This window comes from Siphateles boraxobius, unplaced genomic scaffold, assembly GCF_051911475.1.
Source record: "Siphateles boraxobius isolate OS27281-9 unplaced genomic scaffold, OSU_SipBor_1 12, whole genome shotgun sequence".
NCBI lineage: Eukaryota > Metazoa > Chordata > Actinopteri > Cypriniformes > Leuciscidae > Siphateles > Siphateles boraxobius.
The window spans coordinates 13,055,852-13,076,830 of NW_027508722.1; the positions used below are offsets into that span (position 1 = coordinate 13,055,852).

A 20,979-nucleotide genomic window follows, 5' to 3' on the forward strand; every position below is an offset into this window, starting at 1 on the left:
ATCTAAATTCACACAACGGTATCTTTGTAGAGCTTTTGAAAAAGAAACAAAAAAAAGATGCTGAAGCCAATGAGCAGCTGAGGTTCTAATAAATAAAATTATAAAATATTCTAATTGTTTTATATTAATCAATGGTAACAAATTAACTTTCGAAAATGTTAATGATACACTATGGAACTGTAAATAAAACATTTTGCGAATAACATTGTTTTGGTTTGTTATCCTACTGCTCATCAAATTTTCACTTGGGGTCATCGGATGCAAAAATCCCTTTTATATGGTGTTATGTATACAAATGTGCCTTTGCATACAATGAAAAAAATCCATTCACTCCTTTTTTTTAATCCTCGAAAAGTCTAAACACTCTCAATAATCAAGCCGTTTGGACTATCTGAGTAATATGAAGTCATATTGATCATGCTCCGCCCATTGACCGTTCAGTATTAGCATATTTCCACCCTCAGCCGGATCCAGGCCGTTTCCAGATCTGACGAAGGACTTTCGCCTGGACCTGATGACAATGCAGTGCTGAAGTGGCAACTAGTCTCTCCCTATGGAGGATCCCTATACCACTATACAGATTAAGCGTTGTGGAATTTTTCGGTTTGCGTACCTACCCGAAGTGATAAGATAAAATAAAAATTCTGCATCAAAATTTATAGACAAGACAAGTAGTTTGTTTAGGCATGGTTTGTAAGGAATTACAAACCTGCGCACATATATTCAAACGCACATAACTATAGAATCAATTCTTAATGCGCGTGTGAACGCCATCAGCGTCTATCACAGGTTCACGTTTAAAGTCTGTTTAGAGAGAACGGTGTCGTCTTAGCGGCCCCTAATTTAATAACAAATGATCATTTAGACGGAAGTGAATCAATCAAAACTAACTTTAGCTGGAAAAAACTTTTTTCAAGAACCACTATAAAACCAAACCAATCTCTGTTACCTTAAATTATATGTTTATCTCTGTAAAGCTGCTTTGAAACAATCTACATTGTTAAAAGCGCAATATAAATGAGGATGACTTGACTCAGCCATTTGTATACTGTCTGCCAAGGAAGCGGGAAGCACCAGCACCCTTTACCCATAGACTGTCAAAAAAATGGACAAAGCGTCTGTGACAAAAACTTTCTGAATAACGATTTTGAGGCCGTTTATGGGGTGTATGGGCGGCGCCATCTTTGAAAATCTTGAGATGGTCCTCACTGCAGAACATGAGTCGGATCCAGACCCTGTGACATTGAATGTGTTGCGGCCTTTTCATTGTTAACATTAATTTACGTTAACATCAACTAGCTCGCTTTATTATATAGCTACGGACATTTTAACATGGGGTCTATGGACATTTGATCCCTTTTGGGACCTGCCCCTAGCGGATTTTTGATGTATTGCAGTTTTTCGCACTTCCGGGTAGGCTTCATTTTTCAGATTAGAATGTCGCCGCTTGCCTTTACCATTACCTGTCTTGTGCGTCTTGTGTGACCCCTTTAAGACAAACAGATTACCCCAAGTGTGTATCTGCCTTTTTACAGTCGCAGTGTGATGGTGCAGTGGATAAGACACATGCCTTTGGTGCGAGAGACCAATGTGTCCCTGTGCAAGACACTTATGGCTCGTTTCCACTGAGCGGTACGGTACGGTACGCAATTATTTGCGTTTCCACTGTCAAAAGTTGTGAATGGTACCAAAAAGCCGAACCTTACCGTACCACTTTTTGGGTACCCTTCCGTTGGGGTACCTAGGCTCTGGCACAGTGGTACGGTACTAAAGGGAGGAGCTAGACTCACTGCAGAACGCTGATTGGTTGACAGAGTATCGTCACTTGCGCGAGCTACAACGGGAATGGCAACATAAGAAGCGCCATTTTTTAATATACAGTTGGAATATAATACTACAGTTATTCTTTCACGAAATGTAGTTTTAAGAGTTTTTGAGGCGAGAATGTAGTTGTTTAAAGCTCAAATCTGCGGTTTATTTATAATGATTTATGATAATTTGATCCATTCCAGGCGATCACCGGGCGCTCGGCGCTCATGTTCCCCACCTGGAACAGCCTTTCCTCGGCTAGTCGTTCTGACGTTTGCCGCTGACTCTGTAGTGGTAATTCGTCTTGTGTAACGTTATATCTAACGGGTGATCTTTGGTCTCGTGAATCGATAATTCGTTCCCTGGCCAATCGTTTTGGCTGAGGGCTAAGTGAAGTTTCATATATTTAGGCTATAACTTTTCCGTTGTAAATTAACGTTAGACTAGCGCTGAATTTGTAAGTTATATTTGACTGAATTGTTTGCTTTATTTCTTATTGTATAGCTTCTTGTAACGTTACCTTTTACTTATACTTTTATAATGGCTATTATTGATAGAACTGAAATTTAACAAAAAGAGATAGGGTTGAGTTTTGTCATTTTTTATTACAAGATTATCACTGTAATGTTGTTTATTGCAACATTTGTACAAATGCACATATTGCCTGGAATATGTTTAATATTTTTTTTAATTTAAACGAAAAGATGCAGGGTTGTATTTTATATTTCGTTTTGTTATAAATAGGCTAACGTTAAACATGTATAATCAGGTCTATACATTGCCTGAACCACATTTGTGTGCCTATAATGTTTTTAAATTTTTTAAATGAAAACGAAAAGAGGCAGAGTGGTGTTTTATAACATATTTCGTTTTATTGTTGCCTAAAATGTACATGCAGAGCGAGCTGAGTGACGCTTTCAAGAACGCGCTGTTCCATTTGGAGAATTACCGGACTCGCGTCCTCGGGAGTCATTCTGCTGAGAACTTTACATACTTGGTATTGAGAAATGCCTAATGTCGGCGCTTGTTGGCGCATTGTTCTTCGCGGCAAACACCACGCCTATCAAGTAGGGTACTGTTGGCGGTGGAAACGCTTGCTGGATCATGGTTTACTGACCCGGCCCGAACCGTACTGTACTGCTCAGTGGAAACGAGCCATTAGGGCCAATCCCAATTCTACCGAGTAGGAGGTCTCTGCGGAACAAAAGTGGGCGTTTCTAAATTTGTGGGTGTTTTCACACTGGTGGGTGTTTATAAATCATGCAATGAAAATGATGCCCTTCTCCCGACCCCACCCCTAAGACCTACCCACACTGTGACGTGGGCAAATCAGGTAACGCGGTTGAAAACGCCCCTCTGTTTATGGCCTCGCCCCCTGATTTGGTAACTCCTATTACCGTCTGCAGAGACCTCTATTTGGTTCTACCCCTTCACTTTCCCCTTCCCCTCTGTTTTGCACGTGCACGTGAAGGGGTATCTCTTTTGGTTGGAGGGGGAGGGCTAATGGGAAGGGCCAGATAGCCCTTCAAACGAAGATTTTTCGGGACCACACTTCAAACGAAGGGGTTATGAGAAGTGTCACTGCATACACCGCGGCTACAGACGCAAAATGGCTGCCCAAGCAAAAAACACGATTTTGGGCTTTAATAAGTATTTTAACAACAAATAATGATTTGCTTTATGTTACATTCAATCTTGTGTTCATATTTACGGTCAGTTTCTTCAAAGAAACGTTTGTAAAAAAAAAAAAAAAAAAATCACCAAAATCGCTATAGTTTGCTAACGATAGTCCCGCAACATACATGTCTGATAACTGGTGAATGTAATCGCGGAAGGGAATTGGCTTATATTTTACCGTACATCTGCTATGAACGCATTGTTTTCTTGTGGTTATATGTGAACATGATATAAACGAACAGTGCTTACAGTTTCGTGCTTTTTGCAACATGATCAGATCAACCAGTCTGACAGCGAGCAACGTTTCTTTAAGTCCAAATAAGTCCATTTTGCAGCCATCATATATAACGTTACCATAAACTGATCCACCAGCAAACTTACGTCACAAGACAAATGCAAAAAAAAAAAAAAAACTGACCCACGCAACTGAGATGACTGCAGCTGTCGACGGTATCTTGGCAGTTTGTGATAAACATCGGCGCATCTCCTGTGACGTAGGCGCTACGACGTATAATGACGTGAAAAGGTGTAGTAGTGGTGTCCCATTTCTTAAGGGAATATTTTCACCCCTACGCCTTGCCACTCTGTTTCAAGGGTCAAGGGGAAGGGGAAGGGGTAGGGGTAGGCAAAGGGGTAGAATTGGGATTGGGCCTTAACCCCTAGTTGCTCCAGAGACGCGCGACCTCTAACATATAACAATTGTAAGTTGCTTTGGATAAAAGCGTCAGCAAATGTTAAAATTTTTTTTACAGTCTATGGTATCTGCAGGGTGTGACGGAAGTTTGATTCATGCCGAAAGGTAGGGCGTGGAGAGAAACTTATTAATTGGTCGCGAAAGCAGTCTTTCAGGGTGTAGCGCAGGGTTAAAGGGAGTTCACCCAAAAAGGAAAATTCTGTCAGTATTTACTCACCCTCATGTTGTTCCAACCCTGTGAGACCTTCGTTCATCTTCGGAACACGAATTAAGATATTTTTGATGAAATCTGAGAGCTGGATCACTCCTCCATTCTAGTCCATAGGCTTCTTGAGGGATTGACCTTGCCGGCCTCGAAAAGTTATTAAAGACATCGTCAAAATAGTCCAAATGACTACAGTGGCTCAATATTAAGTTTATCAAGCGACGAGAATACTTTTTGTGTGCAAAAACAAACATAAATAACGACTTTATTTCAACTATTCATTTGCTTCTCTTTGGGCCTCTACATTTCAGGCGAGGCAAGGCGCATCTCAAACAAGCCTATTATAAAATGGCCCTTCAGAAAATGCTTTACAATGAACTCTGTTAGAGAACTATGGAAATTTAACCGTTCAATACAAAACCTTTCTCATTGGTTGAGTAAAAAAAAACATCTCCGCGTCGCTTTTACAATATTTCAAATCCCTTTCTTGCCCTCTTCGAAAAGTGAAGCCAACGTTGAGTCTGGTTCACTTTCATAGGTTCAAATTTGTCACGTTCTCTTTTTAGAAGTAGTGATGTATTGACTCATTTAAATGTTAATTTTGAAGAGGGAAAAAAGAAAGAAGCTGTAGTGTGCATAACCATGACCAACTTAACCATAAACAATGCCAACAACCTTTTCATTATGAAGCAAATAAACAGCATAAATTAAATAAGGGTAGGATACACAGTTGAAGACAACTCACCAATAAATAAAATTATTTTTTTTATTTATCAAAAACTGATTTAAAATAAATACCTACGACAGACAAAAAAAAAACGATTTTTGTGCAGAACAGAGCATATGCAATCTTCAACTAATGGTGATTCAAATCTCTTTAAAATATTAGTCCAGCCTCATTATGTGATAACACTTCTATAAACAGGTGAGCTCATGTTAACAGTTACACAAAATAAAACAAATTACAACAAGGTAGAAAACGCTTAAAGACTTTACATCAGTGATACGAAGGTGATAAACTGTGGCAAACACATCAAAATTATGACAAAAGCTGAGTTGTGATGCCGGATATATAATATCCAAATTGCATGGTGCTTATATCCAAGAGAAAGTATAAGATAGTTGACAACAAGAAAAACTAAGGTGGGGGAAAACACAAAGCTTGACATTCTTTTGCAAAGCATTTAGAAGAAAAAGGTTCAAGAATGTCTCTTCATTATTAGCTTCGTCTTGCAGTGACCTCTGCTGGCAATATGTTGAGCAGGTCTTTATGGCAAGGCTTCTCCACTGAGCTCTATGGCCAGTTTAGCGTCTGTGCCCGTCTGTACGAGTAACGTGCCGAAAAACTGGCCCGCAGTGGCCGGCATGAACTGCACAGGGAGGTTGATGTAGTGTTGTGATCTAGAAAGCCACATGGACATAGGTTCAAATGCTTGAAAACATGAAGGTATAATAACACACCTAAAAAGCTTGTGATGTTACTGGAAAAAAAGTAAAAATAATTGTTGAACATGAATTCAAAATTAATTTAAAAAAAAAAACTGGTTTAAAAAAAATGTAGCCAACTGATGTGGAATGCATAACTTCATATAAAATATTTAAACAAGTTTGAGTTTAAATTAAACTCAAATTAATTTATTTTATTTAATATGACACATTTAGTACAAAATCACATGCATACAGTGCTACAAACCACACACACACACAAAAAACAACAACACTCTGGCCGACCTGTGGCAGAGCTCAGAGTCAGAGCCTTCACATCAGGCATTGGCAGCAGGAAGTGACATGGAATGCTTCAATAATCTCTACTTGCTTTAATTCTTAAATTAGCTTGAGCAAACATTAAAACTTACTACTACTAGAGAATAAGCGAGAGAAAATGTAACTCACCTTAGAGAATAATTTGAATGCTTGATGTGGAAAGGCTCTTTAGGACTTATGAATTTTAGCTGAAAGTTAATTAGAAAAGCTCAAAATAAGTCTCATGCCAGACATTTAGGAGTAGCAATAACACTGCACACATCAACATGCAAATGACTGAAGTTGTTAGACTTGAATGCATTTTAGAATGTAAATAATTGCTCTGTGAATTCTTAATGTATTTTTCCTCATAGAAACAGAACTTTAAACAGCTGTGAGGTGTCTGTATTGATTAGTCATTGGCGCTTTAATGACCCCCTAAAGAAGTATCATGACATTCGTAGTGTTCTCACCTCATGTGTGTCGAAGGAGTTATTTCTGAAGTTAACCTTCAGCGTGCTGGTGGCACCCACACGTGTGGCTGAAAATGTGTACAGACTTTGGGGTGCATACACTCCCCTCTTTTGGGTCTCAGTTGAAGATCTGAATGAATTAAAGAAACCGCAAAATATGCCCTATGAAATGTTTGAGGAGAAAGTTCAATCTTTCTCTATAGATCAGATTTAGATTAGCTGCAGATTGTAGTGTTGAGTCCTGCATGAAAAAGACTCCCATACCCTGTCTTTGAGCCTGCAGACTCCAGTCTCTTCCTGTTCTTCACAGTCGCTTCTGTTTTCACCAACGAGCAATTTTCTTTAACACTCGCTCCTTCTCCTGCTCTTATGCCCTGCACACACAAATTAATACACTCAAAAACAGCGAAAGACTCATTCCCAATTAGATTAATGCACATGTATTACTTTTTGATTCTCTTTGATTAATGCATGACTGAAACAACACTTTCAGCTAACAATGGGAGTTGCATTAGGTTAGTATGGTTATAAAAGACAAACTACAGAACACTGCATTCAAGAGGCTTACAGTGCCGCACAGCTGGAAGCGAACGCGGCTCTTGTGCTGAGGTTTGGCTGCAGGGTGGCATTCCAAATCCCAAAACTGGGCATAATCTCCTCGGTCACGTGGGAGGAAAGTGATTGGAACCTTTAAACAAAACAACACCAAAAAAGGGTTAAATCAGGTTGAATTTCATTAGATCTGTCAGAGACAAGATGATGTTTTGAGACAGCCCTACCTTCATCCGCTCTTGAATGCCCAAAGTCCCAGATACCTTCTCACACCTGAAGGCAGAGTATGTGGCACGATAAACATCTCCACTGCTATCAACACCCTGAACCAAGAGACAACCGCAAATTCAAAAATCAATAAATCCCTCAGGAATGAAAGGTTTCAAAATTCTTATATAAGTGCCAACAATCACATACCTTCACATATGGAGGTGCAAATGAAGAGAGGTACCACCTCACCTCCTCTCCATGATTCTCCATCTCCAGGGAACATTCTGTACAAAGGAAAGAAGCTTTCCTTACACCATTTTAATAGGCCAAGACTTTGTTCTAATGTCTCAAACTTATCAAAATCCTGTTACTGGACAAATAATGACAGGTGATTTTTGAGAAAGTGAATTTACAGAGACATAGCGACATAAGAAGGGACAACTGGGCCTTTTATCTTGAAAGCAAAATTACAATATGCAATTTTGATTATGATAAAGTTCAGATGGCAGGTTCTAAAGTTACCTGATGACTCTCCAGAGGCAGTGGGTGAGAAGACCAGGGTTCGGTTCTTGATCTCAACCTGAGGTTGGGCGCTGCTGCTCTGAGGTTTCTGTCCTGGTACGGTAGGGGTCTCAGCCTGCGGGGGTAGTGGGCATAAAGAGCGGTCCGTGGCACAGCTAGTGGAAGAGACATCCATGGCCAGATCCTGTCGGATCTGGACTTTAATCGACTTCAAAGAAAGAGACATAAGAATAGACGTTACGGAGAGAGCAACACCATGATGTTATATTTGCACCCGCAGTAACATACATCCACATTTTGTACAGAAGAATTTATATAAAATGATTCTTGACCTGGGCTACAGAGAAGCAGCACTGGACTGTTGCTCAGTGGTCCAAAGTACTTTTTTCAGATGAAAGCAAATTTTGCATGTCATTCGGAAATCAAGGTGCCAGAGTCTGGAGGAAGACTGGACTTCAGGCATTTTGGCATTTCCTTCTCCCCAGTGTCAAGTACCCACAGTCAGTGATGGTCTGGGGTGCCATGTCAGCTGCTGGTGTTGATCCACTGTGTTTTATCAGGGGCAGGGTCAATGCAGCTAGCTATCAGGAGATTTTGGAGCACTTCATGCTTCCATCTGCTGAAAAGCTTTATGGAGATGAAGATTTCATTTCAGCATGACCTGGCACCTGCTCAAAGTGCAAAAACCACTGGTAAATGGTTTACTGACCATGGTATTACTGTGCTCAATTGGCCTCAGCTGCTGGTGTTGATCCACTGTGTTTTATCAGGGGCAGGGTCAATGCAGCTAGCTATCAGGAGATTTTGGAGCACTTCATGCTTCCATCTGCTGAAAAGCTTTATGGAGATGAAGATTTCATTTCAGCATGACCTGGCACCTGCTCAAAGTGCAAAAACCACTGGTAAATGGTTTACTGACCATGGTATTACTGTGCTCAATTGGCCTGCCAACTCTCCTGAACTGAACCCCATAGAGAATCTGTGGGATATTGTGAAGAGAAAGTTGAGAGACGCAAGACCCAACACTCTGGATGAGCTTAAGGCCGCTATGGAAGCATCCTGGGCCTCCATAACACCTCAGCAGTGCCACAGGCTGAATGCCTCCATGCCACGCCAGTCATTTCTGCAAAAGGATTCCCGACCAAGTATTGCGTGCATAACTGAACATAATTATTTTAAGGTTGACTTTTTTTGTATTAAAAACCCTTATTTTATTGGTCGGATGAAATATGCTTATTTTTTGAGATAGGAATTTTGGGTTTTCATGAGCTGTATGCCAAAATCATCAGTATAAACAAAAAAAAAAAGACCTGAAATATTTCAGTTGGTGTGCAATGAATCTAAAATATATGAAAGTTAAATTTTTATCATTACATTATGGAAAATAATGAACTTTATCAGAATATGCTAATTGTTTGATAAGGACCACACACCACACAACACACAACACACAACACACAACACACACACACACAGCATGATGTCACCCCACAGGTTTTCTATTGGATTAAGGTCCGGGGATTGAGCTGGCCACTCGATAACGTTTATCTTGTTGGTCTGGAACCAAGATGCTGCTCGCTTACTGGTGTGTTTAGGGTCGTTGTCTTGTTGAAACACCCATTTCAAGGGAATTTCCTCTTCAGCATAAGGCAACATGATCTCTTTAAGTATTCTGATGTACTCAAACTGATCCATGATTCGTGGTATACGATAAATAGGCCCAACACCATGGTATGAGAAACATCCCCATATCATGATGCTTGTGCCACCATACTTCACAGTCTTCACAGTGTACTGTGGCTTGAATTCAGTGTTTGGGGGTCGTCTGACAAACTATCTGCGGCCCCTAGACCCAAAAAGAACAATCTTGCTTTCATCAGTCCACAAAATATTGCGCCATTTCTCTTTAGGCCAGTCAATGTGTTCTTTGGCAAATTGTATCCTCTTTAGCACATGTTGTTTTTTCAACAATGGGACTTTGTGGGGGCTTCTTGCTGATAGCTTGGCTTCACATAGCCGTGTTTTAACTGTTGCTGTACTCACGGGTAACTTTAGATCTTCTTTGATCACCCTGGAGCTGATCATTGGCTGAGTCTTTGCCATTTTGGCTATTCTTCAATCCATTCGAACGTTAGTTTTCCATTTTCTTCCACGTCTGTCTGGTTTTGGTTGCCATTTTAAAGCATTTGATACCATTTTAGCTGAGCAGCCTATCATTTTCTGCACTTCTTTATAAGTTTTCCCCTCTCCAATCAACTTTTTAAACAAAGTACGCTGTTCTTCCGAACAATGTTTGGAACGACCCATTTCATTCAGATCTTCAGAGAGAAATGCACTATAACCACCATGTACAGTCCAGTACTGCCTTCGTCCTTAAATAAGGGCCACTTATTGACACTAGTTTTTTCACAGAATGATTAACCTCACTAATAGAACTCCACACTGCTATTATTTTGAACACACCCCTTTCAATTAATGATTCAATTATACAGAATAAGCAACATACATGTCATGACTGTTGGGTCTGATGTTTTTCTATTACTGTACTACACCTACTAGTAAATGATTTGCCATGTAGAAATATAAAATTACTACCAAAAACAGTGATTGATCTGGTTAGTGATGTTGGACTGCTATTATTTGACACAACTGTATATATTTTTTTTTTAGGGAAACTAGTACCTTCTGTTGATTATCACACTGTACATAGATCTGTCCACTCCAGGGCAACATTGTGGATTTGGTGGCCAGAGAGGGATTGGGACTGATGAGGATTTGTAAGTGGCTCCTGAAAAAGAAAAAAAAAACAGATCAGAATTTGAAATGACAAATATTTATATCAGCTATGTGCTTTAAATGAAATACGAGAACAAAATGTTAAGGTGACTGGGTTTCATTGATTTTCCTGGTGTGTGTTTATATGCAAGTCTCGTACTGAGGTTCAATGACTCCGTGCTGTGGGGTGATGGTAAGGCAGTGGGCAGGCCAGGACAGCTCAAAGCTCAGCTCTCTGTTTGAGCGGTTCAGAATTTGCACATGCCTGGTGTCAGCTGTACTGTCTGCAAATAAACCAACAGAAAATAACATTTGGAGGGTAGAGCATTCAATCCCACTATGCTAAGTGCATTTGCTTCAAACAAATACTAATGTTCTAACACTTAAACCAATTGGTCATTTTCAATATCGCATTCCTAAACTCAAATGAGTCTTACTGATAGTGGGTGCAGTGAGAACCAGCTGTTCAGGCTTGATGCTCCAGGTGTTCTCCAGGTTCAGCTCTGTTTGTTTCAGCACAGGTCCTGATGGGCTTAATGGAGGACCTTTGACTGGCAGCACGTCCAGAGAAACATTACTGATGTAACGGCCTGATGACCCCAAACCGCTGCGTGGAGAACTACACATTAACTTTCATCAGCACCGTAAAGTCTGAAAGCATTCGTTTGTGTTCACCATGTTATTCGTTGATGATGATGATTACCTGTCTGATTCGGAAGCGTGCCGTTGTGAAGGTCTGATGGACTCCATATGGTCGCTCTCTCCAGAGTCTGACATTTCCACACTACCAAACAGTGACAGCATCACTTTGCTCATGTTGCCATAGAAAATTTGAGCTTCATTTGGCCTCTGAGGCAAATCATAGGCTGAAAATGAACCCATCATAAAGCCAATAAATAAATAATTCACAACCAGGGTCAGCGGAGTAAAAGCGATTCAATTTGAGCCAATCTTACCCTCCTGAACCTGCTCCTCCCCGAGGAACATTTCATCAAAGGGGATACTCTTCAATAAGCTGTTCTCAGACAGTACTTTAGTCCCTGCTTCTGGTTTGATTTGTAGTAACCTAGAAAACAGATTAAAATAGAAAATTATAAAACATGATTTACCATCACACAATGTCTAAAAATCAACTGAACTTTACCTCCTTGATGTCCTTATTAAATATCGAATTGATGTGAGAGGAATGTCCTCAGCAGGCAAGTGTGAATCATACACTAGGAATTATGTTTAATTTTCAAAAAGATCTAGTGCACTACGTACGGCTACAAGCAACACTTAAAAAATAAATGTGATGTAACAAAGTCAAGTCACATTTATTTATAAAGATATAGCGCTTTTTACAATACAGATTGTTTCAAAGCAGCTTTACGTAGTAGGCTTCCTCAGATTGAAAACGCATTATCTATGTTCAAATAGAAGCCTCTGAGAAAATGCACATTGTTTGGTAAGTTTTTCAATTATTTTTTCATTGCAAGAGTACATGCATTACCCTTCCGTTGTTTCCATTTTTATAACATTTAAAATGTATTTATTCCTATAATGGTGCTCAAGAATCAGCTCTTATAAATGCTGTGCTGATTTTTTAAAGAAACATACATTGTTTTTTTCCCCAAGATTCTTCAATAAATAGAAAGTTAAAAAGAAGAGCATTTATTTGAAAGAGAAATTTTACATTATAAACATTACAAAATGTATTTACTGTTACTTTTGATCAATTTATTTTTTGCAAACAGGTTATTTTATTTAACCCAAACTTTTGAATGGTAGCGTAATCACATTTTTGCTGCTTAATATTATTGCAGAAACCGATTTAATCATTGATAAGAAGAAATCTTTCTCTAGCACCAAATCAGCATGTTTTGTTAGAATAAGCTTTGCATCAGGAATACCTTACATTTTTTTAATTGAAAAATAGTACTTTTTAATAGTAATATTACTGTTTTCTGTTTTACTGTAGCATAAGAGACTTTTTAAACGATGATTCATCATGATACGCATAGTTATTTTCAAATGAAGTTAATTGTAACCATTTTTTAAATATTCTACTAAAATTCTCCTCATTTAATCCGAGAAGTCAGGCAATCGAGTCAAATGAGAAAAGTCACTGACTTCCTGAACTGTTGTCGAGAGACCTCGTCCCCACAGAAGAGGCAGACAGTTGCAAGAAGAGCGGCAGCGGACTGACAGAGTGCCTGCTCTCTGCGTGAAGCCTTCATCGCTATTGTGATCACCTGTAGAAGCAGCACTGATCAATCTTCCAAGCAAATACAGGTGTAAACATGGATGGCAGTCCAAAAGCAATTTCTGAATAAAATCTATAAATGTTATAAGAAATCTTTTCTAAAAATCAACAAAATACAAAAAAATATATATTTTGATTTTTTTTTAAAGCAAAGTAAAATGTGCACTTGGCTCACCTCCTGCGTTCTCTCTTTCAGAACAAACTGTGAAGGAGATAAGCTAATAATGGCCGAGTCCATGACAGCTCGATTCTGAAGATTGCTGTAGGGTACCACTTTAACGAAGGCAGCACGTGAGCCCGTGTTCCGCACACACACGCAGAGTTTACTGACACGGCCGGCCTGCACTCCACCAATCGTGGCCACATACCCATCAGAACGCTTCCTCAACTCCTCCAGGATCACGTTGCTTGTGCCGCCATATCCCGACAAAGGGATCTGAGAACACCATGATTAAGTGTAACACCACCTATTTGTGACAATATTACAGTTGGTTTATCAGAAATTATATATAAACTCACAGTGAACTTGACCCCAGGCTGGGAGGCACGAGCAGCAGACTGCTTGATCTCCAGTTTGGCTAGCATAGAGGCAACGCGCGTGGGAGCAAACAGCAGATGAACAGTAACATCCTCTTTGGGTTTGATTGACAGCTCTCTGTTACGCGTCAGTCGCTCATCTGGGCCGAATGAACTCTGCAGCTGGAGGGTTGAGACAGAAAAAGACAAAAGGAGAGAAAAAAATAAACAAATGTGGATAGACAAATGTGAATGGCTTTAACAAAAGCACTTACCATCAATTATTTCAACTTTTTAAATTTATGGTGAACAACCCCAAAATTACCCACAATGCTGTACAGAAAATTCAACCAATCAGAGTCTCGCGACAAGCAAATCGCACCAAAATCTTGCAGGCAACGGTCACTCCCATTAAACACTGTAAATGACCTGAGAGTCGTTCTCCCTATGCTCTCAAAATACTATATACACAAACACTTAATACATTTACCAGAAGATTGGCTCAAACAACTGACATTGAAATGAATGGGAATGCTAATGGATAATATTGTTCTTATTAAAAAGAATAAAAAAATATTATGAAATACAACAAATAAAGAAATGCATTTCTATAACAATAAAACTAATGCCGCTACACACCATCCAATTAGTGTGCTTCCAGTGTTTCCCCTAGGATTTTTTCCAGCTGTGGTGGCAGGCCCATTTCCCCAGGGTGCGTCACCCACGAGTGATATTACCACGGGCCACAGTCACCCACTTGCCCCAGGAGTTTAAACCTCTCCTAAGTACCCTGAAGAACCTGCAGTTCTTCAGGGTTCGTACAGACTCTGTCAAATGAAATTCCAGGACTTAAGGACTTTAAGCACTACTTTTTTGGATTTCAAGGACTTCAATCAGCACTTAAACAATATCTTTATTATTATTTTTATTTATTTCATTTTATTACTCAAATTAAATACATATGGTATCTGATGTTTCACTTCATAGATGTCAATCCATTGACCAGCCCTGTCAGGCATGGGAAATCCCCTTAACCATTGAAAGGATATTGAAACTTCCATTTATATATATGATTGACCTGAAGAATGAAAGTTGTATTAGGCCTTTATACTTATCATATACTTAATATCATGCTCATAGCCATGAGAAATAGGTCTATATCTCAGACGGGCTGCAGTGTTGATTTAGCATGAAACAATTGTATCTTTTCAACAACAACAACAACAAAAAAATCACAATATTTTGAATTAGGGATGCACTGATACCACTTTTTGCAGAACGAGATACCGATACAGTAATCGATCCCTGAATTTTCACTGCATTGTAATTTTTAAATGTATTAGTAGATAAACCAAAAGAATATAAATCATATTAGTTGGCTTAATTTGTTCATCAAATATACATTTCTTTCAATTATTTTCATGCTTAATTAAGCCTGCTAAAATGCATTGTATGAGCTTCTGTTACTGTACATTCTATTGCTCTATCATATTTTATCTTTCATCGAATAGCACAGCACATATTTAGACTAGAGCAGCTCCAGAAGGGTCAGTGCTGAGGATTGGGTCAGTGATATTTCACTGGTGTCTAAACATTTGTACCAATTATTTAATCCAAATTTGATACTACAACAAAAACTCCCAGCCTAATTAATGCGAATTTAAAACATTATTAAAGGTAAGCAGCCAGCAACAAAATAAGAACGAATAATCAACTTACAAATAAATATAATAGAACAATGAAAGGCTACAAATGAAATAAACAGTGTTTTTAGAGTTTTTCGGGTAGATCTAACAGGTACAGAAATTTTAATAAAGTAATCAAATGTGAAAAAATTGCATATTCATTACTGGGTAAATTAAATATAGACGGATCTTTTTGTAAAGTTGAAAAGGGTAGCCTATTTAGTCAAGAGCAGTGAGAAATTTGTCCATTGTTTGATTAACATTAAAACAGCAGTGGGTTTATTAGACTACTGCCCCTTTAAGACCGCACGCAACCAGCACCTGAAAGGGGCGGAGCGCGTAATGTAAGCCCTCAGCGCCCTGACAGGGCAGAGGAGATTAACATTGTTCTCACTATCGGATGCTGGCAGAGCCGATAGGGAAATGACCTGCGATCTGAAGGGAGTGCCCATCACGTTAGGGATATAGCCATGCCTTGATTTGAGGATGACTTGAGTCATTTGGCCCGAACAAGACACGCAGCGCTAACAGACAGCGTGTGCAAATACCCCACACATTTAACTGATGACAGTGCTGTCAGAAAAACGTTTTTGAGCGAGAGGTATTTATAGGTCCACGGAGTCTAGTGCTTCAAAGGGGAATGCTTTCAGGGCCTCTAGGACCAAAGATCCCACATGGGAACCGACGGGGGTCCCGAGGGATTCATCCTCCTGGCTCCTCTAAGGAAGCGGATGACAAGCACGTTCCTTCCAATTGACCGACCGCCACATATACTTTGAGCGTGGATGGGGACCTGCCCTTATCCAACAGCTCTTGAAGGAAGCTAAGCAATCACGGGACCCCACACGTTTGTGGATTTAGATTTTTGTCGGCACACCATTTGGAGAACACAGACCATTTAGACGCGTAGAGCTGTCTTGTAGAGGGAGCTCTAGACTGCGTGATCGTATTCATAACCCTTTCTGGCAGGACAACGGGTATCCGTTGATTAACCATACGTGCAGAGACCAGCGCTCTGGATGGGGATGCCAGATTGAGCCGCGGGCTTGAGAGAGGAGACCTCTCCTCACCGGAATCGGCCTGACATCCGCATCAGTTCTGGGAAACAAATCTGGTTCTCCCATCGCGGGGCTATTAGGAGTACTGAGTGGCACGTTTCCCTGATTCTCCTGATCATCTGTGGTAACAGTGAGACCGGAGGGAAGGCATAAAGTGGGCGGCTGGGCCAGATTTGGTCCAGCGCGTCCTCGTTCTTCGAATAGAACCTTGGGCAGTGAGTCTTGTCTTCTGACGCACAAAGGTCGCTTTGCCAAACAGGCGCCACAGCAATTGGACTGTCTGGGGGTGCAGGGACTATTCCCCTGGGGGAACATTGTCCCTGGACAGTCTGTCTGCGAAGGCTGGGGCTGAGCTGGACGCTGGTTAGAGCTTCGCGCAGGCGGCTGGTCACGTGGGCGACCTGCAGCAGAGCTAGAGCGTTGAGGCAGGAAGAGCTTCATGGCCTGCGAGGTCTTCTGCACTTTGGAGAAGCGGTCGACGATCTCGTTTACCGCTGGGCCGAAGAGACCAGTAGGAGAGAGCGGTGCGTCGAGAAACACGGAGCTCACGGCTTCCCTCATGTCAGCAAGCGTCAACCAGAGGTGCCTCTCTGTGACGGTTAGCGAAGCCATACATCTCCCGATCGTCTGAGCCGCGGATTTCGTAGCACGAAGGGAAAGATCCGTTACGCTCCTTTAATCCGTGATGGCGGCTGGGTCCTTGCTTTTCTTGACCCGGGTTCGTTTGACTTTGGTTCATTCACACTGCCAGTGATTTTCCGGAATCAAGAGAGTGCGTTCACACAGACACACACAACTCGCAAAGACACGTGACATGTCCCAGCGGCGTCTATAGTTTGCTTATGAGCTCTGATTTCTCTCGAGAAACCACGCTTGTGCATTTTTTTTCTCTGATTCGATCATAAACTAGCGCATTACGAACCGTTTCACGCTGGCGAACAATCCCGGCTTAGCGCCATCATTACGACACGGCATTCATTACGGCTTATGTTCACACAGCGCGCGTTGCGGGACTGAACACAGCAATGTTACTATGTCCCCAACCTGGCATCAATCCCGGATCGTGTTTGCGTTCACACAGAAGGTGTTTGTTCTGGCAATTTCCTGGGATCAACGCGCTGTGTGAAAGGGGCTCATGTTGCTTCAATGTCGCAGACTGGACGGGGCGGAGTTTAAGTGACTACACACACGGTAATATGTTTTAAGGGGAATGTACATTAACACACAGTGGGCGGAAATATTAATAGGATTAAAAAACCGAAATAACCGACATGGTAAAATTACGTCGGTTATAGGCTCTGAATTTCGGTTTCGATTATTTTTCGATTAATCATCCAGCCCTATATAGGGCCCTATAATTTCCACGATCACGGAATCACTGACGGAATCGCGGAATTGGCCAATTAACGCGGAATCTAGTGTTAACGCGGAATCTTACATATTTTTAATAAAATTTTGTTTTGGTATAGGAGAAGAACGTATGTCTGGGGAAAATGTAGACCGGGGGAAGAAAATCTGGACGACACAACCCCTCCCGTCATTTCTGCTCCAATGATGGCATCAAAACAATGAAAGCATCGCGAAGCGGCTCTCCTCGGCTCTGCTTTCATCGGCGAAAAAGTTAAGAAACTTGGCGCTAAGCCCTCAGTACCTAGCCGAGCAGTCCGCACGTGACTTATGAAGTGTTTCCAACAAATAATTCGTGGCGAAGAATGAACACTGGCCGCCACATATTGCGTTTTGTTCATTTTTTAACGCTTTGTTGCATTTCCTTTCCCTGCTCTCCCTCCGTCTCTCTGTCACTCACGCGTCTCTCTGTCACTCACGCGTCTCTCTGTCACTCACGCGTCTCTCTGTCACTCACGCGTCTCTCTGTCACTCACGCGTCTCTCTGTCACTCACGCGTCTCTCTGTCACTCACGCGTCTCTCTGACACACACACACACACACACACACACACACACACACACACACACACACACACACACACACACACACACACACACACACACACACACACACACACACACACACACACACACACACACACACACACACACACACACACACACACACACACACACACACACACACACACACACACACACACACACACACACACACACACACACACACACACACACGACAAAAGCAAAGCGATACAAGCGCGAGAGAGACCGTCCGAGTGTGTCCGAGAGCACGCTCGACAGTCCGCGAGAGAGAGACAGAGTGTGACTTTTATTTAAACTTATATAAACTAATATAATTTATTTTACTGGACAGTTTAAAGCGCCTAACCATATTTTGTTGCTACTTGAAGTACTTAGAGTGAAGTGTTATGTATATGTATAAAATGAATTATGTATAAAAAAAACTGAATTCCCCAAAATTAAAATGGAAAAAACGGAATTTGGGAAAAAATAAAACTGAATTTGGGAAAAAATAAAACTGATTTTATAGGGCCCTATAAATAGTATTCCAAATAAGAATTAGTGTTTTAACGTGTTATAAGCTTAGATATGTTTTAGTGCAGATCCGTGCACACTCTAATGGCTAATATTGCCCACAACCCATTGCGCGTTGGACAAGGATTCTATTAGAACTACAAACAAGAGTAAAACATCTTTAAAACTCTTAATCCATCTAAACTATCTTAAAGGAACACTCCACCGTTTTTTGAAATAGGGCTTATTCACAGTCTCCCCTACATTAAGATAGGTGGGCAAAAGCATTTTTGTTTCACAGTCTCCCCTACATTAAGATAGGTGGGCAAAAGCATTTTTGTTTCACAGTCTCCCCTACATTAAGATAGGTGGGCAAAAGCATTTTTGTTTCACAGTCTCCCCTACATTAAGATAGGTGGGAAAAAGCATTTGTCTCAGTGAATGCATTGTCTTAGTTTGGGATTGCCGACACTAGCTTAGCATAATGAATGGAATCCTATGTTGTCAGGTAGCATGTCTTGAGTAAAAGTGATCCAAAAAAAAAATCTACCAATTACTTCTTGTGGCTTGCGTATTCACAACAAGTACAAATAGCAATTCAGATTAAGACTAGGCGATTTCCAAGGCAGATATTGACTTGGACTATATTAGGGTGAATCACAGGCAAAGAACTGCTACTTGGGCGCAATCATATCACGCAACAGCTAAAATCCCCCAACTTCTGTCAACATACCGGCGTGAATATTAGCTGGCTATTTTTCCGACAGTAGACAGTGAATGGCGATGGATAGTGTTGGGCGATATGCTCCATTTTCATATCGTCCTATTGTCAGCCTGTGAGATCGGCGATACACGATATTATCGTAAGGAGCCGGGGCTTACTTATTTGATTATTAACTTGATTATTTACTCACTATTTACTCATTAATTTGTTTGTTTTATTACTTCACCTTTGCTAGCAAAATAAAATAAAAAATTCTCGTATAAAATGGAGTGTTTATTACTAGGCTATCAGGTTATCTCCCTGTAGTATAGTGAGGTAAAAAAAGATCCTAATAATTTTTGTATCTGACTCGAGTATTTCAACATGTCAGCGGGAAATTTACGGACACACATGATCCCTCTCATGCCGTTACAGATGCAAAATCTAGCATTTTGACTACTTCTGCACGAGATGAAAACACGTTTTAATTTCTAAGGTCAAGAAAGAGTATTGCAATATATGCCCTCCCACCAGTGCTCTCTCTGTCTGGATGCACTTCAGATACGCGCACTTCAATAAGCCCAAAGAACGCGGGTTTAAAATGCCGGGAGAAATCAGAGTAAGGTGCAGAAATCTAGCTGAGTCGATCGGTTTATACTTAAACTTATGACTTGACTCCGATAAAGGAAAACAGGTTAATGCGTTTACATGACCACATGCATTGTCAGTTTATTCAGAATAATCGTGTTAGAACGTGCATGTAAACGCACTCATTCACTGAAAGTGAAAGTAGAAATTGACTGAGGTTACAGCATCTGTTGCTGCATTAACGCTGTGTACTCTGAGACGACGTTGGATATAACGGTATAGCAACTATCTTATTTACTGGCTTAATATTTCTCTTGTGGACCTATATGATGACAGTGAAAAAATTAGAAGAATATTTCTTGTTAAACAAGTGTTTGAAGCTGCTCTTGATTTTCATAGATGGCAGCTAGAGTTGTGCTGTGTTCGTGAACTAAAGCATGGCCTATATAATTTTAGTGATATTATTATAAATATTTAATTGTATTGTTTTAAGTGTTATTAAATGTCATTAAAAATTTTGTTAATGTGCTATGGAAACAAAATACTGATGAACAACGATGCCGTTTTCATCTTGGATCTGTATAAGATATGCGTGCGTCTGTTAAAACAAGCGCTCTTGACAATTTGTGAATGGATCACCTTGCAATTCAATTTTGATGTGGGATGTAGGCCTAGTTTTAGGCCTAGTTAACAATACTAGCTTTACAATAATACTACTACTTATAATAATTAGAGCCCGACCGATATATCGGCGGGCCGATATTATCGGCCGATTTTAGGCATTTTCCTAACTATCGGTATCGGCATTTATAATGGCCGATAAATGAATATTTTAAAAAATGCGGGTACGGTGATTCATGTAAGGGTGGCGCTGCCAATAAAGCACCTAAAAGCTGTCACAAGAACTGGCAAAAATAATGATTATGAATACAACAAATATAGCAAGGAGACATTTCAATTGTTTATTAATAAACAAGTGTTTTCAGTCAGTGTCAGCCAAAGATGAAGTTGACGATGCTGACTCGCGATCTTCAGTGAGCGCGCGCCAGAGAGAAATGCACATTTCATACGATTACATGA

General features: G+C 40.5%; 1 protein-coding gene across 1 annotated transcript in view; it reads right to left on the minus strand.

Moving 5' to 3' along the window:
- Nucleotides 1-5,137: 5,137 nt before the first annotated feature.
- Nucleotides 5,138-20,979, minus strand: part of cep192 (centrosomal protein 192) — a 47,488-nt gene continuing 31,646 nt past the window's right edge. The window contains exons 33-48 of the mRNA XM_077207615.1: nt 13,425-13,604; nt 13,081-13,341; nt 12,773-12,894; nt 11,617-11,726; nt 11,364-11,526; nt 11,098-11,267; nt 10,821-10,944; nt 10,568-10,673; nt 7,886-8,093; nt 7,571-7,647; nt 7,381-7,476; nt 7,170-7,289; nt 6,866-6,975; nt 6,602-6,731; nt 6,279-6,337; nt 5,138-5,786 (exon numbers count right to left, since the gene is read on the minus strand). Of these exons, the coding sequence (XP_077063730.1) occupies nt 5,654-5,786; nt 6,279-6,337; nt 6,602-6,731; nt 6,866-6,975; nt 7,170-7,289; nt 7,381-7,476; nt 7,571-7,647; nt 7,886-8,093; nt 10,568-10,673; nt 10,821-10,944; nt 11,098-11,267; nt 11,364-11,526; nt 11,617-11,726; nt 12,773-12,894; nt 13,081-13,341; nt 13,425-13,604 (2,169 nt within the window). The 3' untranslated portion in view covers nt 5,138-5,653. The remainder of the gene's footprint in view (nt 5,787-6,278; nt 6,338-6,601; nt 6,732-6,865; nt 6,976-7,169; nt 7,290-7,380; nt 7,477-7,570; nt 7,648-7,885; nt 8,094-10,567; nt 10,674-10,820; nt 10,945-11,097; nt 11,268-11,363; nt 11,527-11,616; nt 11,727-12,772; nt 12,895-13,080; nt 13,342-13,424; nt 13,605-20,979) is intronic.